Source organism: Tinamus guttatus, unplaced genomic scaffold, assembly GCF_059628265.1.
Source record: "Tinamus guttatus ecotype Peru unplaced genomic scaffold, ASM5962826v1 Tinamus_guttatus_pri_ptg000044l, whole genome shotgun sequence".
NCBI classification, from domain to species: Eukaryota; Metazoa; Chordata; class Aves; order Tinamiformes; family Tinamidae; genus Tinamus; species Tinamus guttatus.
The window spans coordinates 313,609-340,385 of record NW_028288578.1 but is presented as its reverse complement, the minus strand read 5'-3'; the positions used below and the strand labels follow the sequence as shown (position 1 = coordinate 340,385).

The following is a 26,777-nucleotide window of genomic DNA, read 5'->3' as shown; positions in this document are numbered from 1 at the left end:
ACATTTGAATCCAGTCCCCCTGCTCTGAGGGGCGTATGATGAAGGGCACATTCCCCTCTCCTGGCAGACAGTGGGCTGCTTTGTCTGTATTCAGCATTTCTTTACTTTTCAGTAATTCACGTTTCTGAGGGTCTCTGAGCTGGGAGCTCAGAGGGAAGGAAATGATCTGGGTCTTGGAGGGCATCAGTGCAGAGTGTGTGGACTGCAGATGTAAAGTTAGTAATTGCTAATGAGAGGGAAAATTGTCACCTAACATCAAGTTTTGTGAATAAACATACAAATGCATTTTTAGGTGAGTGGTAACTCACATTTTCCAGGTTGTCCTGATTCATTAGCTCCGTTAGCTTTCATGACTATACATCAAAGTCTTAAATATTTCTGCTTTATATTGGAGAAAAACAAATGAGCTGATGTAGTCAAAATAGTAATGTCTTGTGGTGTTGAAATCTTGCTTGTTTTATCTTACAGCTATTGGATCTTTTAAGATACAAGGATGAGTTGCATTACCAGGTCTGCAGGAGAAAAGCACATGAAGAGATGATGCAGTTGACTGCAGTTAATGACTGCTAGAGTGGGAACATGTACGTTACAAGGATAAATAGGCCTTTTTGATCCTTGCCCTCAGAAACATATCCACGTTGTCTTTATTCATATATTTATTCATGATCCCTTTTCATAATTTGTTCCAGAGCTGTTACTAATAGAGATTAGTATCTTGTTCTTAGAAGACAAAGGGCAGTTATGAGCCTGCCAGTAATGAAGAGGTAAGAAGGGAAGATTGAAGGATGTCCATTCCTCCACTACTTTCCATTGCATTTCTTATTTATTCAGCTACTTTTTGTTTCCTTTTACTAAACAAGAGTTTTACAAAACCCTACCTCTAGAAAAAAATGCTCACTTCAACTGCATCAGGTATCTAGTTCAGCCACAGTCTGGCCCTATGGTCTTCAAAAAGTATTTTGTAGGAGAGGAAAGTAATATTAATACCATCTCAGAATGGTATTGGTGGTGGTGATGGGGATTGCACGTCTCCCTTGAATCACTACTTAGCTGCATGATTGAATTGGGTGCCTGATTTTCAGATGTGTGACAGAATCCTTCCTGAGATATGTAGGAGTGAAGCCAGAACATTTAAACTTTGGTTGCTGAAAATTTGAAATGGCAGAGAGCCTGTAACGCTGTCTAAATATATAGACTCTGATGCTCTAAAGAGAACTGAAGGAAGAGTCAATGCCACAAGCTTCCTAATCCCTGTGTACAGGAGGGCACTTCAGACACTGGTGTTTTCCCTCTGTGGGTATAGGATAGCTAGATTTGACAGGCTATTCTAGGGCTAGGGATAAAGCAGTGTTGTAAAATCTGTGTCTGTAAGGAGTCCTAACACGTGGACTGTCCTGACAAGGACAATCAGAACCTCCTTCTCATTCTTACAAGCATCTGGCCCTGCGGTACTTGGAATTGGCCATCCCATGTGTCCAGGAACAGGAGGATGCCCTGCTTATGTGGCTTTCTCTTAAGAGGTGCTGCAGGCCGAAGAGCTTTTCCCTGGAATGAATTAGGCCATACGGGCAAAACAAGGAGAGTATTCAGATCAGTTCTGCCTGTCCCAACAAACTCCAGCTATTGCACAGCTAGAGGCTGTTATCTCCTCTATTTCTGACCTGGGAAATCCTCGGTGTTTAGGGGCTGTGCTGAAGGGAGCATTTCTCCCTTCTTTGTGTCTAACTTGATCATAAAAATCACTCCCTCTCCTCCCTCTGTGATGGAGACCTCTCTGGTGATGTATCTGACCATTCCTGAACATGTCTCATGACAAACCTCAGTATCCTCAGCTGGAACCATAGCTCATGGCTTGTTGCCTTCCACACCAGGGGCTTATAGGACAGCATCTGCTTGTCTTTTTAGGAGCTGAAACAAACTTAGGGCTTCCCAACAGTGTGAATGGGACTGGATTTTTCTCTGCCAGATCTGGCTGAATGTAGCCAGGCTGTTTCCAAAGGTAGGATGAGGAGCCATGAGCTTTCCTGAAACACCAAAGCACATGTCAATCTGAGTTCCGCATGGAAAACCCTTCAGGGAAAACTTTTTGTGGCAGAAGAGGACAAAATGTCCTAGTTCACACTGGCGAGGCAGCATTATAATTCAAGGCATCAGTCTTGTAACAGCTGTAAGAACAGAAACATATTATGAGTGCTAATCATATTAATTAAAATTGTGCTGCTGTTTGCTTGAACACTTACAGAGAGGAATACTTTTTTTTTTTTTTTTTTCTCTCATTGTTTTATTCCGGGACACAAGATGGAGTCTTGAGAGTGGCCAAATCTGCACAGTGAATGATCGTATGTGCTGTGATTCCTGAAGTGCCTGAGGTTCTTTTGGTACGTTAGGATGTGACTGCAAGAAAGTCTTTTAAAGCATTATTTGGAGATACAGTACCTATCATCTTTTAAAAATGCAGCCCATGAAAGCAACATTCCTCCTCTTTAGCCTGGTTCCTGAGATGTCTCGACACAGTAAAGGTACCTTTTCTATCTGTAAACTCCTAAGCTGCTTTATGCCTCAGTTTACTTCCAGCTTCTAGAAAAGAGATGGAATAGTTATCTCTCTCTCTGCTTTATGTGGGCCAAAAGGTCCTTAGGATAGAGCCCATCTCTTCAGTATTGGACTCTGGCCCGATTGTAGCAAAGCCATGTCAGTACAGAGGATGTACTCCTCCATCTGTTCCAGGAGGAGTCCCAGGCTGTGGAGAGTTTCCAGACTGTTTACTGAGCAGTTTTTCCTCCTTCCAGTCTCTGCTATTTCAGGCTGTGCTCAAACCCAAATGCAATTCCTGGGAATCATTGCTGCAGGTATCCGGCCTCACTACTTTTTGGTACCTTCATAAAGCTCTTGCTCTGCTCTGTGTTCTTCCCTTGTTCCCTATCTGAAGGGCAACACCACCAGTAGCCAAAATAACCCACCAGCTCTGAAGGGAAGAGGTTGTTTATTCCATAGTGCTCTTGCTGTGGCTAGGAGAGGGCAACTGCTCATGGCATCAGTAGAGGAATGGGCTGTTAATGCAAGTCCCCTTCCTTACGGGGCTACAGAAAGCATCGCCTCTCCTGCTTTATGGCTTACATCCAAAGCAGCTCCTCTACAATGAGACTGTACAAGATGCAGAAGTATCTGTATGAGCTGGAGGCAGATATTGATGCAATTGCCATGATTCTGTTAGCCCTGAGTGTTTTTAAAGCAACCCTTGTCTGTCCAGGCTTAGACCTTCTCACCTTTCCATCAAGATTCACTTGGCAGTAGACTGTGTTGCCCTTGCTTCAGAAAGATCATTTTTTCTCTTTGCTTAGTAACCTGCTTTCTGAAAAACTTGTATGAACCTCCTCCCTTGCAAATTGGTTGCAAGGCTTAAAAGCTATTACAGTCACATCCCCTTCTACTTCAAGCGCTGTGAAACTTGGTGTAAGAGGGGTGAAACAGGTAGGGAACAGTTGTATGAAGACCTGAAATAAAATGTCACTTCAGTAAAATGTCATTCCATAAAATTAGCAGAAGTTGCTGCAGGTCAGAAGACACTTGTGCTGCGTGCAGATCAATGATGTTTTTGTTTGCCTGCTGTTGCTCAGCACCTGGCCTTGATATCAATGCAGCATTTTTTTTTCTCTCTCTAGACAAAGAAAGTCTGTCCAGTTCCACCTGACATCCTAAGGAAACAGAGTGGAATCTGGGACTGCAAAGGGCTTTGAAAAATCTGTCCTGCTGCCCTGAGGTGAGTGTGGTATATAGATAATATCACTCCATGCACACTTATACATTGAGGTATGTAAAAAAGGCTGTATGTCTTTACAAGCTGCAGATTCAGATAGCTCTGTGCTCAGTCAATGTGTGTGGTAAAACATCAGAGAAAAAGCAGGTAGCAAGGTACTCCTCATATCCCATGTGGATACATACTAAGCCTTACTGCTGTAGTCCTTTACCACATACCCTGCAGCAGCGTTGCCTGGAAGTGCCTGCAAGTATTTCAGTGCAGCCACGTTCCCTATCTGTGTCTGATCTTCCCTGGTCTGAGTTGCAAACATCTTTCCCCTTGTTTTGCTGCTGCTCAGTGGCCCAAAGACTTGAGGTTTGCAGCCTGATACCTTCCAAGCAAGCATAATTTAACATTTACAGAGGCCTTTCCAGCCAATGCCTTGTGATTCCCGGTACAAGCTGTCTCTGTTGGCTCTAAACTGCAGCAACAACCATCTTAATTGTCTTTTTTGTTTGGCCTGTAAGAGGCAGCTAAACCACAGAAGATGAGCTTGAGAGTTTTCCTAGTCCATGTCTGGTATGATCCCAGACTCCATTTCTATTTCCTATTCCCTTGTGATATTTGGTTGGTGGCAAAATGTGAGTAGAAGTTGTCTCACCTCGGCAAATGAACGTTAGCTTCCTTTGACGGATAAAAGCAGAAGGAGAGAGTGTGGGTTAAAACCACTGGGTCATGCTGTCCTCCCAAGACTTGCAAGGAGAAATAGCAGCTAATCTTCAGCCCCAGTAATTACTTGCAAAGTTGGAGCTTTCTGGCTGGGCTATGTCAGCTGTAATTAGGTGAAGAGTTTCTGCCTCCTGAATCAGAGACCAAACAGTCCAGCAGAGTGGGTGGTGAATATCCATCTCCATTTAATGCTGCTTTCTAGAGCGAGATTCACCAACAACACCAAGAAGGCTTCCTTGGGCCTGCAGGATGCCACTTTGAAAAGCAGCGGTAAGAGCTACAGGGTGTTTTGAGAAGGATCTGAAATGCAGCTTGCCTGGTGTTGGTGCTGCTTACCCAAGTGAATTTTGTGGAAAACAAAAGAATTTACAGGAAAAGGAGAGCTTGGAGTGATTTTGCAAGCTGGTCTGAAGTTGGCCTTATGTGCTTCACTCCTGGGGCTCAAGTGCAACGTGCTGAGGCGTCTAACCTGAAACATTTGCTCTGTGTTCACAGAAGCCTGAGAAAGAGCAGCTCTGCAGGGCAAATAAGGCTTTAGCTGACATCCGAGTCTAGTAACCTTATTGTGGTTCTTTTTCCAAGTTAACTCAAGTTTTTATTGATCTAAGTGTTGCCAGTTTCTTCCTGTTACAGAATATCTAAGCAACCACATACCTTGTGTTGTTTATGTACAGGGCTTTTAGCTGTCTCTGAGCCTCTAAAGCAGATTGAAGAACCCACTTTTTTCTGCAGGACGGAAGAATTTGCTTTATATTATTGATTTCCCCCTCCACCCCCTGGCATTTTACTGTGAACTTGTTGTTCCCTTGGCCTAGTAACTTTTGTGTTTTGATGTGTTTTGTGACCTTGTGTCTTGTGCAGGCTCCAGTTTTCTTTAGTAACTTCAGAGGGCTTTGGGGATCTGGGGCTTTGGGTTGGACTCGAGGATCTCGAGAGACCCCTTCCAACCTCAACCATTCTGTGATTTGTGGTTCTGTCCTGGCTTAGTGCCTGCGCCCCAGGCTCTGGGTGGTCTTCGGGACCATCTCAAAGCTGCCAAGCTCTGTGCTGCAAAACTGGGAGTTCAGCCTGGCTGAACTGAATCTGTCACCAGGCTATGGGACCTGGTGCTAGTTCTTGACAATCTAGAAGGAATTTAGATATGAAAACCTGTCAAGAAATTTAGCATAGACTGGTGAACCAGACATGCTTTGGATGAAGCTTTGTATGGTTTTCTTGGTGAAATAAGGGTTTAGAAAATTTCTGATTAGCTCTGCCTTTTTCTGCTACTCTCTTATCTCCAGTCAAGGAATTTGGGTATCAACTGTTGTACTGCAAGCTGTACATAGAAAGACTGTTCCCTGACAGACAAGACTCTCAGAAAATTTGGGTTCTCCTATGTGGGTCGGTCCATCTGGGTTCCTGAGTAAGTCCCTGTGTGATTTTTTTTGTCCATTCATTATTCTTGTGCTGTTTTGTCTTTGGTCTGCTTAATATTCTGATTACATCATGATTTTTAATGGTGTTGCTTTCAAAGAGCTCAGAATAGTACAGGTCAGAAACAAGACACAATTTGTTTAGTATTTTCTCAGTGAAATCGGTAGCTTTTCTGGCCATGTCCCTGTCTTAATGCTGATCTGTTTTTTCTGAGTTCTGGGCTAAATGCAGAAGCACCTGAAAAACAGCCGGCTCTGAGATGGTACCGACTGCACAGCCTGTTCAACAAATTATAGGTTGAGCAAATTAAAAGCAAACAAAAGGGGATGATAACAAGCATAAGAGGTGGTTGCTGGCACTTTCTCTTAGAGATCAGGGTTTGTAATTCATAAGAGGCTCTGTAAGCAGCTGTCAACTATTTTTTCCACCCTTTATGTGGAATTCCTCTCCTTCCTTCCACCTTGCTGCAGAATGGTCTCCTCTGGACACCTCCTGGGGCTGAATGCTGTATTGATGGGGTGATTCCCTCTGCCTTGGAAGGGCCAGAAACCAAATCTAAGGCTCTGGTCCCTTTCTGGCATAGCCGTAAGCCCTGCAGAGGTTCCTGCTGCTCCAGAAGATGCTCCTTTTGTCCATATTTTACTCCCTGCCTGTTTTGGAGAGCTTCCAGCCCAACACAGATTCATCTGCCTTCCGGAACTGGCCTCAGTACTGAGAGAATAAAACCTTGTGGTGAACCCATAAATTCCCCCATATATGTGTTTCTCATGAATTCTCCTAGATTACTCAGGATTTAATTAAAGCTACCTAACAGACATACCACTTGTGACACAACTAATCAGTTGTGCATGTTTGGGGAAGTTTTATTGCTTTGAGTCTTTATATTTATATTTTTGTTTGTATTTTTTATTCTTTCTATAGCCAAGTCCTGTCCTTTCCTGTCACTCCTTCCTCATGTGGACAATTCTTTCCCTTGAGCCTATTAGCGTCAACTCTGTTGCTTATAAACTTGGCCTGTTGTCATCTCGGCCCCTCTGCTGCTATTTCTATTTCTCTGCTCATTTAAGTGATTGAAGACCCAGAGCAGGAGAGTTTGTGGCTGCAGAGATGAGCCAGCGAGGCTGAGAGATTCCAGAGATAATTAACCATGTTTTGCAGCAGGGGTGAGCACGGTGCACAGAGGTGGTGTCACAGCTAAGGCACACGTGGGAGTGAGAGGTAGGAAAGATCCTCATTTCCTACGTGTCTGCTCCCACTGCTTGTCTGGTGCAAGAGTCCCTGCTCCAGCACCGTGGCCTCTTTGCTGGCTGGGGATGACATCCAGCAGCTCAGTCTCCTGGTCAGGAAAATGCAGCTGCAAGTTACTCTTGTTGCATGAAAATCCTGTGAGGACTCGAACTTGCAAACTGCAGGGTGTCCCCAGGCAATGCCATGATCCTCCTCCTCATATTTAGGAAGCTGCTAATTTTGGTGCTTTTCCTTGGCTTCCACTGAGAGCCGTTGCTGGCTGTATTCCCAGGCAGGTTTTGGTTCCCATTTGCCTCCCCATTTGCTAACACGGGGACATGCTGGAGAACTGCTGTTCTCCAGAGAGCCTTTCCAACCTATGGCTTTTCCATTTGATTTGGCACCTTAACCATCAATAATCTATGGTATGAGCTATTGCAGGTTGAAGAGCTCTATGCTGGGACAGCATAAGGCTTTGGCTGAGATGCTGTGCAATAAGGATCTTCTTTTTCTGGGTTCCTGTGACCTAAGCATGGCCACCATGGCCACAGGGCTAAATTGGATGAGAAAGCCATCTCTGTGTGTTGTGTCCATCCCCAGAGCTGGAGATGACCCTAGAGAGAGGAAAACAAACTGGGCTGAAACACAGAAGAGCATTCTGGCTATGAGGGACAAACTCGGTTTCCCTACAGTGGCCAGGATGTTGCTGTATTACAGGAGATAAGAGTTACACCTGAAATACTCATAGATTTCCAGACATTATTCCGACGTGGTCTGCAGATCTCAGGCCTTGCAAATCTGCTTGAATGGTTAAGGCTATAAATTACCTTAAATCATTGATATAATCTACCTTTCCAGAGGCTGAGATCACTGCGCTGTTGAATCAGGAACAAGCCGCAAATGCATACAGAGCTGCAGGAGAAACACAAATATTCACTAGTTTGGCTTTTTGCTCTTTCTGCGAGGCACAGAGCATTTCCTACTGAGATGAGTGGGTGTTATATGGGCTCCAGCAGTGAGCAGAAAACCTTGAGTTCTTTTCCAACCCACACTGCATAAAACTGCATCCATTGCAAAATATAGAGGATGGCAGCAAGATGATGGCTAAAAATCTTGCTGAAGGAGCAGAAAGGAGGTGTGAGATAGGGACAGGCTTTATTATTTAAAGACTGACAGATAGGGATAGTCACTGAATTACTATATTTATTGAATCAGTAGTTGTGACTGGACTCCTTTTAACAGTCTCCAGAAAGCAGGGGGGAATGCCTCCATACCCCACAACTGTATTAAAAAAATAATTAATGCTCAAATCAGGAGCATATGCGAGAGCTGGGAGGAACCTTGTGTTCAGAGAAGACTTTTCTTCCTGTAAACAGCCTCAGAAACACCCATCCAAGGTCTCATTGTTGAGTTTATTTATTCATTTTTCTCTTCCTTAACTGTTCTTTTAGCAGGCCAAGAGTTTGGGGAAAGACAGCAACACATTCATCCTAAACCTAGACACATTGCAGGATTTTGGGGGCAGTGTCTCTCTTGCTTGGTTCAGAAAACTGTTGCAAATTGACCCTGTCAGTATTAGGTCCTGTGGTTGTTTCCAGAAGTTTGCGGCAGCACTAAGAGTTTCCCACAGCAACGGTACCGGACAGTCCGTCTTCCCTGGATTGTCCTTAATCTGAACTCCTGCTTTGGTTATCTCATGATTTGGTCTTCAGGACACTGGATGCATGTTGTATTTTGTTCTGTTTCCTTGATACTCTGTTCTAGTGCTATGAAATAAAACTCTGCAAGGAATTACTACCACACTGCCAATCTCTACTGAAGCTTTTAGGCCAAAGCCTGCTTGATTAATCGTGTACGGATTGCCACAGATCTCCCTTAATTCTCATGGGATTTTTTTTTTCCTGCTCTGGATCATGCTTTTGAAAGCAAAAATATGTCTATCGTGTATCACTGTTCTAAAACCTACGAAAGCCACTTGGTGTCTGTGGATCAGTGGGTGGGACGATGTAATGTATAAATCAAGTCTCTCCTTGTAGACTCACCAAGCCGCATCAGATCTGTTCTAAAGGTGTTTGGGTCTCCAAAGTCCAGACAGGTTGAACAGGCATATTGTAGAAAATGGTTAAGTTATGATATAGAAAGCTAACATCCATATGTACATATACATCACTGGGTTTTGTGACTTCTGCTTTCTCCAATGAAGGCATGGACCCTAGAAACTACATATAAATCTTTAAGCTTATGAGCGATTGACTAAAGTCAATAGGCCAGTGTAGAGACCTAGAAGTAAGCCCAATTTTTAGTGCTTCTCTGGATTAAGATTTCACTACCATGACTCTACCCCACTGAGGTGGTTAATTACTCTAGCAACTCAAATGCAGATCAAAAGTATTTGTTTTCTGCCTGAAAAAGCAGGGAGAAGTAAGAGAAATATTATTGTATCATAACATATACCCTAGTTTCAGTTCACGAGGTGCAATAGGTCTTCAGTTAAAATGTCTACCGGTATATCTTTTAGAGAAGAAGATGCAATACCAAGCTCTCTGATGAATGACACTTAAAATGATGACTTGGAGCTGCTCATATGCATGCTGTACCTTTTCTCTCTTCCAGATCAGCTGTGCTTTGGTCCACTCTGGAGAGGCCTGAAGTTTGTCAGAGGAGAACATACACTAACAACTGACAACTAGGTTTTGTATCCTAGGAGAGAAAAGCCACATAACTTTAGGCTTGGTCTTCAAATGAAGCTGCTTTCTAATTAGTTTACCAGAGGGAATCTTTGAGAATTAAACACAGGAGAGACGAGTTCCCCGCAAGGTAGTTAAAAAAATATGTATGCCTTGCTGATAACTGACCCATTAATTTCCTGCTGTTTGAGGAAGCTTCATAAAAAATTACTGTACTGCTTGTGTAACTGGACAGTCATTAGCACAGATGTTTCCTCAACAAGTAGAAGATACAAGGATATGGTCTGTTAACTTTCTTAATCTTTCAGTAATTTTATGAAGGTTCCTTGGGAAGGAGAAGAAACTTGTTTGAAAATCTGGAAGCCTCATGTTGCTTGGGTGGAGGGGAAAAGGATTCTCTATGTTCTTTATAGAGGAAAAAAAAGCTGGGAAAATAGATTATATGAATAGAGGGAGAGAGAGAAGGCAAAGGTATAATCAGATCCGGATGGAAATCTGGAAGTCAAGATGATGGCACTGTCTAGCTTAGATCTGTTCTTTTCCAGGCACCAATTCCAAGCAATGTGACTTAAAGACAACTCCTTACACCTCTCCTGATGTAAGTCCTAGCCTACCCAGCAATGTCCCAGCTTACGATTTCAGTTTCTTCAAGATTGTGTCTGATGTGTTGTTTGGCAGGTGCGGTGGTGGCTGTCTGGGACCAAATCCATTTGCAGTGTTGGACTCCATGGCAGGGTCCTGTGACTTCACACCCTGTGCAAGGACATGTTTCCTTTATGGCTGATCTGCACAGTGATCTCTCAGCAGCCTCTTGGAATGACAGGTAGTATTTTCCTTTTCACCTCCTTCATACTAGAACATGATTTTATAGACAGGTAAACATTACTGCAGGAATTGGTCTTGTCCTCTTCTCAATTGCCAAGACTGAGCTGAGCCCTAAGCCATGAGATAGAGTTGGATCTTGCTATAGTACAAACTTTTAGACAGGTGCAGTGGTATTTAGAACGGTCTCAGAGCAATAGCAGATTCCTGGCATTTCCTTTCTGTAAGAGGCAATTAAAATGTAAATGCAGACAGGTGCTTTCTCTAGAAGCCTCATGGAAATCAGCAGGGGTACATTTCTGTGGTGACCTTTGTCTAATGATCTTATTGGACCATAAATTTCTAGGCTTTCTTTGTCTCCCACACATGCCTCCCTTTGTGATGAGTGTGGTTCAGTGGTCAGCACTGCAGACTGCTGCTTTTGCTCTTGATGCATTCAGAAATTGGGCTGTCTGCATGCTGCTGCTGCTCTCATGGGAATGGGGACTGTTCTCCATGCAGTTTCGCCCCCATGTTGGCCCCAGCCACAACACTTTGAAATTTCTGAGAGGATTTTCCTTGTCTTGCCCACTTTCTTTTTGTCCTCTGGAGAATCCTTTCCATCTGTTTGCAAAGCTGTGGGCATGTGATCTTTGTTCTGCTGTTGAAACTCCATGCCTGGTAGTAAACTGACATTTTATATTTACCCAAATAAAGGTAGGATCAGAACTGGACTTGCCCAGCAAAGCAGTGATTCTGTTTTGACTTATACCTAAGTGGAAAAATCTAGCCACCTTTAACTTTTGTTCTTAAACTAGTATTTAAAAAAAAAAAAATGCATCCTGCCAGTTTGTCTGGGTCACATGTGCCAAACTCAGAAATTTTGCTTCAGTGGAACCCTAAATATATAATGTCTCAGTAGAGATTTTTCCCTTTTTATTGGCTTTATGAACCATTGAAAAGGAAGTGTGATGGAGAGTCATGTAACAGCCAAGAAAAACCCTGAGGTGGACGCAGCTTGTCTCATTGCTGCCTTGTGCAGCTAAGTAATGGCTCATAGGTCACTTGGTGTTAATTGGCCCCCTTTGGAGCCTGAGCACTTTATGAAAGCTATTATGCCAAGGGGCTTGAATCAATGACCCTGTAGGTCTCTTTCAATCCGACAACCTCTCTTTTGAATAAATAAGGCTTATAGGGCCATTTCCGTGAAGCTCCATGTGTTCTCACCAAGAATGAGTTCAAGCACTCCAGCTTCCACCCAGCACCCACCAGCAAACACCAGACACCAGTTCTGCCCCACTGAGAACTGTTTCTCTGAGATGTGCCACAGGGAGACTTTGCGTGCAGAAAGCCTAAGTAATAGTGCACTTTTCCATCATTTTTCTAGCAGGGATGAGTACTCTGAGCTATTTTGAACTTGATGTTACCGAGGGAATCCCTAGAGAAGATTCTGCATCTCTGGAAGAATCTGCAATGAGATTTCCCTGTCGGCTCTTTCTATAAGCCCAGGCAGTCAGTGTGTCTATCAGCACCACTTCTGTGATATCCTCTGATCTTCTAGCCCAAGGCACGTGGTGGGCTGCTAGCACTGCCCAAATGGAGCAGAACAGAGTTATCTTCCTCCCAAGCTGGGGCTGAACCCAGATTTCTGCAAAGCTTGTTTTTGCTGATATTTTAGTAGGTACCCTGTAAGGTGAAATGCAATGTGATGCAGTAGAAGATCCTGCCATATATTAAAAGAGGAGAGGAGAAGTAAATGCTCATTCCTTTTCAGTGGTTTCTTCTTCTTTGACTTTTGCTTTTCTCCATCTCTATGTTATTTTTTCTTTTCCCTCTGTAGAGAGCATGAAATTGGTCACTTGTAACTGGGGAGCATGATTTGTGTGAGATCAGCTCTGTCCTGATCCTGAGAGGATTCTTCTGCAACGAGCTGAAGAGGTGCTGCTGAGTTCAGTCATCACCAGCAGCACCTTGGGTAGTTACAGCAGTGCAGGCTTGGAGAGTAGATGATGGCATGTGAGTGTCTGCACTGCTTAAGCTGAGGAACGACAAACCCTGCGCCATTCGGTGCATAACCTGCATTTTGCCTTGTTCCCTGTAGTCACCAGCTATGCAGATACTCAGTAGCTGACTTCTTAATATCAGCCAAGGTCTTGGCTTCGATATTGCAGCAGGACCATCATCAGGACACATTTTTATAGCATCACCATTAGCATCTTCAGCTATATCTGAGGCTTGTTTGCCGTGCTAAAACATTGCTTTTCGTCTGAGGATGTTTATCCGAATTTGCTGACTCCCACACTCTGAGTGTTTCTATCTCCCAGAGGTCTCTCTTAGCACATCTCATTGCCTAATATCTGGCAAGGAGTTACTCTTGCATCTTTCTAGGATTGCAAAAGGATTCGGTCACTAGTGATTTTCTTCTCACTTGTTCAAGCATTTCAAATCTTTTCAAGTCCTGCTAACAGTGTTTGCAATCCCTTCCTGCATGCAGCACATTGAATGCCTGGATGTTATTTCTTGCTATTTGGTGGTGTTTTTCCTTCTTCCTGCCTTCCCTTGGCTGGCGCTTTGTTCTCAGCACCGAAAGGCAGGGATGGGGATGCTGGAGGAAAGCTCGGGGCTGCCTCTAGTGGAGAGAGACTCCGTGATTTTTCTCTCCAAGAGAAAAAGGGGCTGTTCTGCTTCGGGCACCTCTGTCATCCAAAGGGGCGGGAGTTGCAGCCTTGAAGTAGGGAAGGAAGAATAAAAAGAAGGTACGGGGAGAGCGTGGGAGCCTGCAGGACCCCGGGGGAGGCAGCAGCGAACGGTGCTGCCCTCCGCAGAGCTGCACCTTGCTGGGGATCTGGGGCTGGAAGAGGAGGAGGCAGGAAGAAAGGATGCACCGGGGCAGGGATGCTCTGCGTGAATCTCCTTCTGCCTAAGGAGAGCAGCATCCTCGGAGGGGCAGGACGGGGCCAAGCTCACACACAGCCTGCTGAGCTCCCTATGGGGCTGCCGGGGGCTTGCCTGGCACCTGCACAAAGTTTCCGGAGCTTCCTGAAGAGAGGGAAGGAGGCATGTGGAATCCCTCCCCTTCCAGCCGGGCTTCCCGGTCCCGGTGCTGCGGAGCTGGCCGTGGTTTGGTCATCGCTAAATGAGAGGTGAAGGGGGAGCTCCCCAGGACACCGGGCACCTCTTCTCTCCTTCGCCCGGCTCTGTGCTGCAGCTCACGTAAGTGTCTTCCCTTTCCAGGCATGGATGCTCTCTCCAGCCCATCCAAAGAGTTTCCCAGCACTTTGCCTGGAAAAAAGTCTCGAGTCTGATAGCTAAAGAGTGCCTACGTGTGTGTGTCTGTGTGCAGGGGGTGCTCGTAGCTGCCTGGCTGCAATTTCTGTTTGCTGATCACTGTCGTTATTTTCCTGGGCCATCGTGTCTGCAGAAAGGCAGCTCGTGGGGTCTGTCAAACATTTTGGTTGTTCAGCAGAGGCAGGATGGTGTAGAAGGAAAAAACCCCTCGCTGCAAGTGAGAGGAGCGTGCGTAGCTATGCACAGTCCTGCTGCTGGGGCTTTCAGTAATGCTCCTAAAATACTGCCCTCATATGTCAGTGTGCGCTTGGAGCTCGGGAAACTCTTGCAGAGCCATGAATGGAAAACTGTCTGTGCCCCGAAAGAATCATTATAGCCTCTGACTCTGCACCACTATATCTTGAATATGCCCTTTTTTTCTTTTTCTTTCTGTAGCAGTACTTGACACTAATGCATTTCAAGCTGAAATGTTGTTTGGAGTAGAATCCTAGACTCTTCCTTTCTCCATCCTAGAACAGTAATAAGAGAAACCTTTTAACATTGAGTGTTCAAGGAGAAGAATTTTTTCCTCTATCAAGGGAAATAAAGTCGGTTATTTTAGACAGGTTAATACGTCTGAAAAGAAAGTTGGTCATGTTTGAACGGGCTAACTTATCTGAAGTGGAAGCAGGAAGGTAAAGCGGTCAAATATCCTCAGGCAGGTCAGTAGTGGAAGCTGATCTACAGTGATTTCTTGTGACTGTGAAGGGGATCAGGCAGGGAAGGCTCCTCTTCTCCCAGCATCTTCCTGTGCTCTAGTTATTGATAGACTTCAGGTGAATAAAGATGCTTCTGTTGCATGTGGCAATTAGAATAAGGACAGGCTTAATGTTCCAGGATCTTATCACTTAAAGAATGCTCAAAGAGCGTCATTGGGCTTTGGGATTCTTTTTGCTTTCTCCATTACTTTCCCGGCTTTTTCATCCCATTTTCCTTTAGTTTCCCAGCATTTTGAAATCTCCTCTGTGTATAATCCCTTCTGCTTTACATGGAAATCAAGATGGGATCAAACAGTGATCTACTTTCTAAATGATCCCAGCCCAAGCCACTGCCTTATAGCTTTACTTTTAGTCACACTGCGTTGCTTGGGCAGGTTATTTCCTAGCCCTGTGACAGAGGTGCTGTCTTTCAAGGTGGTCCCACGCTTACAGGAAAGGCTCTTATGTCATGCAAGGTGGCCCTAGATTTTCTGAACTTAGTAATAGCTGCCATAGTGCTCTCCATCAATGAAGGGTCTGGTGACCCAGGCAAAAAGGGTCAGAATTAAGCTTTGTCTTGGGCATAGCATGGCCAGAGCCCGCATGGTAAAGCTGTAGAAAGGGTATACTTGCCTCTAAACAGGTGTGGAGACACCAGGGCTGATTTAGGTGCATCATTTGGAAGGGGAAAATCTTGTTTCCATGCAGTAGATCTGATCCTGCCCAGCTTCTGGGGTCCATAAATGCCAAGGAAGCTGGTGGTGACTCTGCCCCGCTAGAGCCTGGCTGGGTCATTTTTCTCACATCTTTTATTCAGAGTAGATCTGTGGTTCCCTTTTATCTGTTGGGACGAGCTGTATTTGAGACCAGCTGCTCCGATCCTGCTCTGCCCAAACAGGCCCCCCTGTCCCCCTGCTCCCCTGTTAGAGCCTGGGGAGCTTCGGGGAGGGCTTGTGTGTGCAACCCCACACACGCAGGGAGCTGTAACTGCAAACACATTTTGCCAGGCAGAGAAATGAGATATGGGTGTGATGGGTGTTATTGCTGCAGCTTTGAGGGCAGCCAGAAGCCAATGTGGCCTCTTTGGAGTAACTACAGGTGGTCGCTGACATATGTGATGGGCATCAAGTTGAAACTTGTCTTGAAAAATCTCAGTGTGAGCATGACCTTGGGTCTCTGAATTTCCTGGGAGCAGAGCCAGCCTGCTTGTCTATTTGTCCCCTTGGAGGCCCTTTAGGTTGAAGGAGCTGCAAACCCGTTGTGTTTCTCCCACAGGAGGGAATTCTTGCAGACTGGAAGCAGGGGAGTGCTGAGGACTGAGCAAACTGGGTGCATTTGTGATAAGGATTTAAGCAGCAGAAGCCCCACGGTTCCCTGCCAAACATGCTCTGCGCAGGGCATATCGAGGGGCAAAGCTCCACAGAGGTATTTGCAGTCTCAGTACCCTCAAGATTCAGGCTCTGAAGATTCATTGCTATCTAGGGTGAGGAAACTGTGCAGGTGTGCATGCATGCCTCTAATCCAGAGGGGTCTTGCTACTGATCCATGCAGAACAAAAGAAACACAGTCAGACAGACTCTCACGTGCTTCTTTTGCTAGTGGAGAAAAGGTCCTTTTTCTCTCTCACACACGCCCACTTCTCCCAAAGAATCCTTGTCTGCAGAGAGGATCCTTCCTGATCAGATACCTGCAGACCAGGAAGGCTTCACTCTTTCCCATCTGCTCCAGCTGATGTCTCACTGAATAGGAGCTTCCCTGAAAGTTCACTGCTCCTTTGCACTTGGGTCTAAACAAAAGCCCAAGGCAAAGGAAAGGAAAGGAGATGCTGGATAGAGCAGCAGTTTTGCTGCCACTGGGTGTGTGTGGGAAAACTGTATACCCTGGGAAACCTGTTGAACATGCCTGGCTGATCCCCCTGGCATTTTGCAGGGTGCTGGATTTTGTCTTTGATTCAGTGGCTACAGAGTGTTAATAGCACAGCGGTGGTTCTTGGCTCTTGCAGTAGAAAGCTGTGTTGTATCAGTTTTCCCACTGTAACCTTTATAAAAATGATTTGACAGCAGAAAACAAGTCAAGCTGAGCAGAGGTGTACGGGAGAGGAGACTGTGACTGCTTGCCTGGGAAGTCACTGCTTTTCTGCCTTTAAAATCAGAGGCATCACCACCAAACTTCTGGCAATGTGACTTGCCGATGAAATACTACACACACAAAGCCAAGTCCTGTCACATCCACAACCTAATCTGTGGACATTTTGCTATTGTCATCCATGGATATGTATTCCCAGAGCAGATCCTAGAAAAAGGTTGATTCCCACAGATTCCCTTCCAGCTTTATCTACCATTTCAATAATCTGAGACCCACAAGCAGAAGACACTGTTGCTTGTACATGGACCTTGCAGAAGTTTGGTTTTGCACTTTCTGAGTCAAACAAGCTTCTCTGCCCCCCTCTATCCTGTGATTGCACCAGATGAGGAAGCATGATGTAGAGAACCTACAAATGCTCCCAACTCAGTTCTTGACTGATGGCAACTCATTCATTTTTTGTGGATGGAGTTCATCTTGGTGAACATCTAACAGTTGACTGCTTAAGTCATCCAAGTACTCTGTGCGCTAATTCAAAGTATTTAGTACACCAATTCTGGACATCTTTGTAGGATGGTCTGAATCATGATCTGAGCAATGGAAGGCCTTTTTTTTCTCTGCTGGCTAGAAAGGCAGCCTCAGTGACTAGCTTCAGTCACCAGACAACTAAAACATGGAGCAAAGATTTCCACTTTCTGATGCATTTTCTTACCTTATCTGTCCAGCAGTATATTAGGCTCACTTTGACAGCGTAATGATCTTCAGAGCAGTGCTGGGACCTGATGTTATTTTGGATAGTACTGGACTGTAGCTTAGACTCCAGGAAAAGGTCAGCCTAGGATCTGGCCATTCCATGCTCAAATTCAGTTGGGCTTCATCCATCTAGATGATGAAGGGGACTGAGATCTTCAGTCTGTGGCTGACTGCATGTGACACCAATGATGGGGAGAACTTGAAATCAGGTTTGGGTTTGTATTTATTTAATATCAGACCTGGAAATCTTGGTGACCCTGAGGGGTGGTGGGAAGATGCCTTTGTTCTGTTTAATGATTGTATGCTGTGGTTTCTTTCCAGGAATTTCCAGGCAGTGAGAGACCAGCGCTAGCCTTCTCCATACAGCACTTATCCAGTGAGGATCGAGGTGGCCTCCGAGACTCAGCTCAAGATGTTCAGTGAAAAGAGCAGTGCATCTTTGTCCCAGAAGCCCAGTCAGAAAAAGACGCGACCTCAGGGCCTCCCCTCCCCTGCTCTCTGCTGCGCATGTGGACTTTGCATCATGCTAGCAGGGATCAACATCACGTTAGTGGGAGCGTTTGCCTTTGGGACCTTCCTCCCTGTGAACAACCCCCCCATCATCATTGGACCCATCTTGCTGGTGGTGGCCTTCACATTCTTTGGTGCCTGCTGCATTTGCAGCCGGAGGCCTCCAGCTCACGGGGCCAGGAAATCCAAACCAGGTTCCAACATCGGGCTCATCAAACCTGGGAACACAGCCTTTGAAATTGAAACTAGTGAGCACACAGTGCAGGACACCACAGCTGTTCAGCTGAGCCCCACAAATTCCCCTATCTCCTCAAAAAAGTCCACACCGGTCCACGAGAATGCGAAGACCTGCAAGCTCTTCACCATGGAAGGCAACGGGCCAGTGGCCAAGTACACAACGGGAGCAGAGGCGATACAGCTCAACTTGCCCAGGGACCTGGCCACATCCTAAACACAGGCCTCACGGATGCTGCAGGGATGGGCTGGAAGCTGTTGTTCAGAGGCACGAGGATGGTGCTTAGGAAAAGCCAGCACACGGGCTTCTCCAAGTCAATTTGAGGAAAGTGGATGCAGTCGCAAGGCAATTCCAGATTTTTGCTGAGAGGAACATGTCCATCTCATGGTTTTATAAAGAAAATTGTTAATGATGATACCGGAGCAGGATGTTGCTCTCTTCTTGGGAAAAGACTGGCTTTTCAGGGGACCAGATTTAATGAGGGGAATAAATTTTGTTAAGCATAAGGTAAAAGTGTAAGGACTCAAAGAGGGGCTGTGCAAGAATGACAAATAACAGCTCTTTCGTTTCAGAAGTGAAGCAATTCTCCAACGTAATAGAAGCAGGAATGCTGTAAATTATAGCTTGCTGCCACTCAGTCAAGATTTCAGCATTTTAGTGCTGGGCTTTTTGGCAGCAGGGACAAAATGTATGTGTTTGCTATTGAAAAAGCAGGGCAAACAATTTCCCCTCCTTTTTAAAAGTCCTTGCCTCATCTCACCTTCATTTGGGTGATCGTGCCACCATTACAGAGACAATGAATCACCAGGCTGCATTTGGCACAGGTATTTTCCTCTTTTCTTGGTCAAGAGGGTTGTAGCAGGGCTGCTCAGTGCACTGTGTATATTAGAAGATCAGCTAGACTGAATCCTTGGGGAAAGCTCCTGAGGTGGCCAGAGATCAGAAGCCCTGAGGGTTTGGGAGGAACTAGATGCAGCCTCCTTTGCATCTTTCTGTGGAAGTCTGGCCTGGAGGGTACAAATAACTGCTTAGGCTTTAATGCAGTTGTGCTGGAAGATGTTGACCGTATTTCCTTCCCTGAAGTGGCTGTGAGATCCATCACACATGGTGGGCAACCAGGTATGGAACTTCTTGCTGCAAGAAACTAGCTACTAAGCATTTTTATAGGCTTGCAAAGCATGGAAGAATTTGTCAGGAGCTACTTAATGTCAAGACATCACCTCTGTCTCAGAACCACCATGCACTGGAAGCAGGGTACCAATCAGAAGAACTACCCTTATGAAGGCTTTTCCCCAGGCAACCACTAGCTAGTAAGAAGGTGATATGCTAAAGTCTTTTCTCTGACCCTGTAGGGTCCTATATGATCCTGTAGCATGGATGCTTACAGCTTCAGAGACTCTAAAGATTCTTCTTTCTCTTTTATTTTCAGCCTGCCTCTTCAAGGCCCCAAGTTCTTAGATTAGAAGGGGCAGTGAGCAGCCTGTTCCTTCCTAAGGCCCTCGCCATTTCAGCGGCCGTTGTCATTTCTCCTTCAGTTATCTCTTTCCTAGGTTACCGCATGTCCCTTCCAGTGAGAGGAAGGCAACATTGTCCAGGTCAGCCAGCCTCCTATTCCACCCACCATAGTGCTTTGCTGAGTGGATGCCAACATAGCCCCAGGACTTTAGCTAGGAGAGAGATGGGTGCAGAGAGACAAAGAAGGGCTGAAGGTGGGTGCTGGAGGAGAGGAAAAGGCTGTGATGTGCTCCAGGCTTCCCTGGACCACCAGCAGACCTGTCCAGGGCCAAGCTGCAGCTGAGGCATGGCTGGTGTGCTGGGTTAAGTAACGGCATGGGAGCTGCTATGCTGAGCAAAAGGCTCCCAGGATTTTTGCCCGCTGTCGATTACTGCAGCAATTAACCAGAACATCTTGCTGATTCGGGTTTGATTCCCAGGTTGCTGGCTTACCAGTGTGTAAGTCCTCTGCAGGCATTGTCCATATTGTTACAGCACTTTGAGCACTTGGAGCCAGCAAATCCCAACAACCAAATCAAGTGGCAACCACACAACATTGTTCACTGGAGGCCTGAAAGCCAAGCCTGACCTGTCTGGAGTGTGTACAGGATTCACTCCTTATCCCAGCTGCACCATGAAACACTACTGGAGATGGATAACAGTGGTAGAATCCATATAAGCTAAAGGCAAACTCCTCTTGGCAGGAATGGGAGCAGAAGCAGGACTTTGAGGGACGGATAAGAATTTAATGTGGTTCGGTGTGTCATGGCATCAGAGACGGTCCCATACAGGAAACCATGCCACAGCCCTGGGACCTGGCAAATCCTGCGCCGCACACCCAGATTGTCATAAGTCCAGTTTTGCTCTAGGAGTTGATGACCTTGGGATGCAAGAGACAAAAACCATCAGGAAAAGTACCCAGATGAGCAGTGACGTAAGACCAGTGAGATGAGGAGCGCCTGGTTGGCAGGCGCTCTATGCCAAGCTGTGACCCCTCCTGCCCATCCATATGGAAGGTGGGCCTGGAACACCTGCTCTCTTTGGAGGCACCAATGCCCTGCTTTTTCCGTCTTTTGCGATTGCCATGTCTGTCTGTCTGCCTCCGTGATCGGCTGTGACTAATGTTGTTGTGCATCTTGTGCCTCCTCCTTGTGTAGCAGGAAACAAGGAGAGTTTCTCGTGCTTCAAGTCAGAATTTCTGGTGTGAGAGTTATTTATTTTAATTACTATTTATGCGTGTGCAATGTAAAGTTTGGAAAAGGCAGGCTCATTAAAAATGGCACTTAGTAAGCATTTGATCAGGCTGCTCTTTCATTCTACTTACTGCCTTTTCCCTTATCCCTAACTGAGACTGAGTGTATCCCACTGCTGGATGTTTCAACTTTGCCCTGTGCTGCATATTCTCCTTGTTGATTTTCTAATGAGTACAACTAGGAAAAGCATTTGTAAGAATTCATGTTACCTCTTGAAAGCTGTTGTCCTTTAATGCCTTGGTTGCCTAAACCCTAGGCTCACTGTTTCAGCTAACACAGGAATAGCTCCATTGGGGCTTTTTTTTTTTTTTTTAAATGTGTGCATTAATCCCCTGCATGTAACCAGCTGCATGTACAAACAGCCCAGGTACTGTGTGCTCAATAGTCAGAGTTGTTTATACGGATATGTATTGGGTATATATGGATATATATTGTTTATATGGAGATATATATATATATATTACAAGGATAGATGAATTGTGTGCATCCAATTTATTAGAGATGTGGGAGGTGCAGGTCTGTGGCCCATGGTGGGGCTGGGCTGGATTATTTTATCTGATCCTTTCCAGTCCTGTATATAGATGATTTCCAATGTATAGTGTGGAGTTGGGCTGGAAGCAGTATCTCTGTGTGTTTATCTTGGAGAGACACCATCACCTTTCTGGGCTTCTTCTGGGCTTAGCCCAGCATGGTTGCTTGAGAATGAGTCAAGGAGGGATCATATGATGAGAAGAAAGAGGATTTGAGAGACTTGCAAATTCACCTCGTCAAAGGGCTTCTCTCCTATGTACAACCAAGTGGTTTGAGACAAAGGGAAATCTCTCAGTTCCAGGCAGGCTGGAAGCACGCTCTGGTAGAACGCTCTGGAAGAGGTAGGAAGCTCTCAGCATGCAGGCATTGAAGCTCAAAGTAAACCACAGGGTTTCAGAAGATGTCTAGACCACCAGGGTTAGTCAGTGAGGATTGCTCCTTACACTGTCATTTTCAAGGCTTTGTTCAGTTTAATTTAAAAAGTCTGTGGAGAGGAGATTTTGTCATTTCTATCAGCAGATCTCCTGCTACGTGTAATCACTGTCAGTCCTTCACTGTGAGATCTGCAAAGGCTGACATGGTTTTGAGTTCTCAGGGCATGGAGGGTGTCAGGGATCGGAGGCCAGATTTGATTTTCAAGGCATGCTTGCACAGGAGTTTTCCCCAGGCTTTCCCCAGGAGTTTTTCCAGGGAGCAAATTTTCATCCGGAAACACTGACTTCTTGAAATTGGCCTGTCCTGAGAGGACACTGTTTCTCATGACACTTTTGCCAGGAAAAATAATTCCCAGGTTCCAGATTAAATTTCCAATATAGATACTTGAGAATTGCTTTGTTATTCAATTCTCTAGGCACCCCTAAAATAGGATCTTGCTGGGTTTTACTTGCACATAAAGACCAAATTTCACAGGCATCTTTGGGGCTTATGTTCCCTTACCAGCCTCCTTCCTTCATCAGATCTGAAAAGCCAGATCTTTCTGCTTCTAAAACTATGGTAGATTTTCCCTGCTGAAATCTTTGCTCGGGTTATGCTATTAATATGCTGCTACAGAGAACATAATTTTGTGTGTTGTTCACTGGCATGGTGCCAGAAGGGTATTTGATGAAGTTTGCTTTAAATTTGGAGAGAAAATGATTTCCTCTGCTGACATTGCTGACACAGAGGCAGAAAAGATGCTGCTTCTGGAGGCAAATCCTCCTCTGTTGCTACTCAGTACGAGATATCAGTATGATCTATGGCAAGATTCTTGTCTCCAGCTGAGCCAGGCAAAGGCTGACATGGCGTGACGCTGCCATTAAAGCTGATCCTCCCTCTCCCGTTGCAACAGGCCGGTGCTTTAAGCCATTAGCCGGCACCGGGCACACTCAGACAGATTTTGTGTGGGGGAAGGATGCCCTGATGATGATCCCCAGAGGCCTGGCTCATGCTTCATGCTGGGCTGGATCAGGCACACAGGTCATTTAGCCCAGTGCTCTCTCTTTGACAGCAGCTGTAGGAAGCGGGCAGGAAGACAGCCAGAATGCAGTGATACTTCGCCAAATACTGCCTTAGCCATTCAGGGATCTGCTCAGAGTTTATATATAAATAGCTCTTCAACGTGGTCTCTCCCATGAGTATGTCCAGTCTCCACACAAACCTACATAAATGCTCAGCATCTGACCACCCCAGGGCAAGGGTTTCCACACCTTCATGCTGCCCTGTGTGGAGACCTATCTCCTTGTGTGCTGCCTGCTCCATTTGAAACAGTGAGGAAAAAAATAGTTCTTTTCTCAGCTAAATCTCACAACACACCTTTGGGACAGACCAGGTTCAGATGCTCAGCAAGCAGCTGCAGAATTGCTTCTTCAGGGCTCTAGAGCTCAGTGATCCTGGTAGGATGCTCCGAGACAGATTTCCTTTGCAGGAAACTCAGCGATTAACTTGCTTCATAATCCTGTCTGCTCTTGATTTCCTGATTTGATGCATTTCTCTGGCACAACACGGAGTTTCCCAGAAGCTCTGGGCTACATATATTCTCACAGAGCCTAATTAAAAATGTTGCCTGAGTTCTTAAAATCACATTTGTTCGAAAGCAGAGCTGTCTGCTGGGAGTATTAATTCTTCTGACTTAAGTCACCTCCCTCGAAGTGTTGCTCTTGTCTTTGATTTCATGGTTTGAACGATTACTGTTTTCCAACACTCAAGAATAACGAGATTAGGGATTTTGTGGCAATGAAGGCAAAGAGTAGAAATAGTCTAAGAAAGATAAATTGATTTTTTTTTTTCTTTAAAAAGTAAAGGAAATGTCTATTTCAGAAAAACAGGTTTGCTGTTGGGAAACAAAAGGCAGGAAAATCTCCCTGTTTGAATCAAACTCTAATATTGAACCCATTAGGCTCTTTGTCACATTCCGTTCATCTAAAATTCTTGGTCATCCTTAGATACAGTAATGTGAGAAGTACTAAATCCAGTCTTGTGAATTATAAATTGGTAGAAAAATGAGAGAAAATTGACAGAAATTCAGGAAAAATTCATTGTTGGTCTAACTTCAGCATTACTACAGCTCTGTTGAGGTTGACTTCTGCCTTTCCTTTCTGGCCCAGCCTTTCCAAAGAATTAAGCGCTCACTGGGGGGAGTTACTGTTCCATAATATGGGGAATCCTTGAGGCACTAAGGGCAAAACTCAGCTTTCGGGAGGCCAATAGAACCATTTGGAAAAGTTCACCAGGTTTGGGATGAAAATGATCAAGTTAGAGACCATCCAGAGATGGAAGTTACCATCCATCCATCAGCATGGGGCTGATCATCCCTTAAGCCCTACACCATTGTGAAGGAAATCCATGAAGGAGGGTCAAGCTGCTGGGGGAGGAGATGCAAAGTGATGTGGTACTTGCCCAGACATGGACATCCAAGAGGAACAACTTTCCTCTGCTATACCAGGTCGAGAACAAAATATTCCCTGGAAGGGACAACTGCTTAAGGGAAGGGCTCTGCATTCGTGACATCAGGAACACTTTAGCTGAGCTAACTTTTGCAACATCATTAGGTTTAATGTTTCTGTTATTTATTCTGTCAGTTCTCTTAATGGTGCTCCAGCAGCATGGAGTGGAGTGAGTCATAGAAGTAATTATTAATGAGTCTATGGCACTGAAAAGGCATTCAAAGTTCGATTCAGTGCCAGCCCTGGTCGATGTGGATGGAGTTTGCTCATTAATTAGCAGGTGAGCAGGTGCAATGTGCGTTTGCCAAGGAGGGGAAAGGAGAAAGACCACTCACTGTGAGATATTTTACCTTATTATCATCACAGCGAAATATGTAGCAGCAGGTGGAGGTGGTGAATAGCAGTGAGAATTTGTGTAGTGCTCCCCGGCTTTATAAGAGCACTTGAAGGGCAGGCCCTGTGGGTTTATTTTACATCACTGCCTATAGGTTCAGATGGCCATAAGGCCCTGTGGGGCCAGGAGCTGCACATATGATGAAGGGCAAGAAGCCGTTGTTACTGCCAAGACCTGAGAGCCCAGGTAGAAGTACATGGGGGAAAGTGATGTGACTGCTGTCATGTAAAGATTTGGTGGCAGAGGAGGAAACAGAAGTTAGATTTGCAGACGTGCGGTGTGGTGACAAAACCACAGACCTCCTTTTATGTAACAGGACCTACTGGCTGGTCTTTAACACCTCCCAGCAACCCTGTACTTGGACGGTTTGCTCGTCGGAGAACAAGATGGCCACCTGTTGTGTTTCTTTAGTAGGGTGGAAATGGAGAACAGGAAGAGTAACTTTAATTCTCCCCCTGTCGCTACACCAGCCCTCTGTGCAGGCCGAGGGGGAGTCATCTGGAGGGCAGTTAATGTTGCTCCACCACTCTGGCTAAAATCCAGGCTGGAGGGGTGGCTGCTGAGCAGGATTCGGCTCAGCCTCCTTGTGTGCGCTCTGGGATCACTCTGCACCTCTGCTGTTATATTCCAGTCGGCAATTCTCATTTTGTGTGCCATCTTCCACCATCAAACAAAGCAGTGCAAAACACTGTAATAGCCTGCGCTCATTTGACTGAGACAGGATAAGTCACCATTAACATCCGCATAGCTCTGTCCCTTTGTGGGTCATGCCTCCAATCCTAGATCAATGAAACTCATGCACAAAAAAAAATGTACTTGAAACCAGTATCTTTCTGAAACAATATCAAAATATTGTCAAGGAGTCAAGATATTCTAGTCCCATCCATTTTGTCAAATAATTCTAGATGAGTTCTGAAATAGGCTTAAAATCTGAGCTTCACAGTTTATTGGGACCACAACAGTAACTGTCTTCCTAAATAAAAATGCCTCGTGCAGGCTCCTCAGGTTGCTTGCATTCAGACTGATGCCTCCAGCTGCCTCCAAAAGCCAAGTTCCATGACAGCAAAAAAGGCCATATATTCTTGGATTTAATTAACTCCTTACAGAAAGAGCCACTTTGGCTGTAGCAGGCAAGTGGCTTGCAGATATGCTATTTATCAGCTGCTTAAATGTAATCAGAGTCAGTGTGATCAGATTAGATGGTAGCAGTACAGAATAGAGCCATATATCCAGCATGTAGCAGCATGCAGGACAAGGAAACACAGTGCTGAAAAACTATGACCTTCCCAGCCAGGATGTAATGCCTCACTCTGGCTTCTGTGACTAAGGAGTGGATGCTCTCATACCTCAAGAAGCATTTCAATGTCAGTCAAAAGCTGAGTTGAGATCTCTGCTGCCTCACCATGTGGGTTATCCTAAGGTCTGTTCCAAGATGCTGGGGGTGTTTGGTGCCAAGATGCTGTAAGGTACCCATCCTTCGTGCTCTGAAGGGCAGGCTGGATCTCCTGCCAAGAGCCTGGCTTCCTTCTGATTCGTGAGCGCTTACCCAGGAGGCACCAACCTTGTATTGGTTTTGGCTGTGGGGACTCCACAGCAGCTTCCTGCTGTGGTGGGCTTTATTGGTGATCTTCCTCCCCAAGCCTTTTGTGGTACTTTTGCGAGTACATTAGACTTACATTTTGAGTTATTACATATATGTAAAAATGCCTATCAGTGAACACGGTAGGCAAGCTTTTGGTTTCCACTATGCTCTATTTCTGCAGAGTCAATGCAACACTTTCCTTGGAGAATGAAGAGAGCAGACTTTGCTGGTGTATGCACCAGCCAGAATTCAGGCAGGAGCAAGATGCACAGCATCAGACACCTGCTCTACCTCAAAAAGTTGACTAGAGGAATTTGTGTCTCGCCCGTGTCAATGACTTTCCACTGTCATGGTCCTTACCTGCCTGCAGAGAATCCTGACACATGCTACGAGACCAG

At 45.4% G+C, this 26,777-nt stretch overlaps 1 protein-coding gene across 2 annotated transcripts; it reads left to right on the top strand.

Moving 5' to 3' along the window:
* Positions 1-13,693: 13,693 nt before the first annotated feature.
* TMEM275 (transmembrane protein 275) lies at positions 13,694-19,280 on the top strand. Of its 2 annotated transcripts, none has more exons than XM_088536305.1 (2): positions 13,694-13,812; positions 17,781-19,280. In XM_088536305.1, exon 2 carries the CDS (start codon positions 17,872-17,874, stop codon positions 18,418-18,420), a length of 549 nt encoding a protein of 182 aa, XP_088392431.1. In that variant the 5' UTR covers positions 13,694-13,812; positions 17,781-17,871; the 3' UTR covers positions 18,421-19,280. The 2 variants fall into 2 exon arrangements, with proteins under 2 accessions (XP_088392431.1, XP_088392436.1); XM_088536310.1 differs by lacking the exon at positions 13,694-13,812 and adding an exon at positions 15,643-15,722.
* The last annotated feature ends 7,497 nt before the right edge of the window (positions 19,281-26,777 follow it).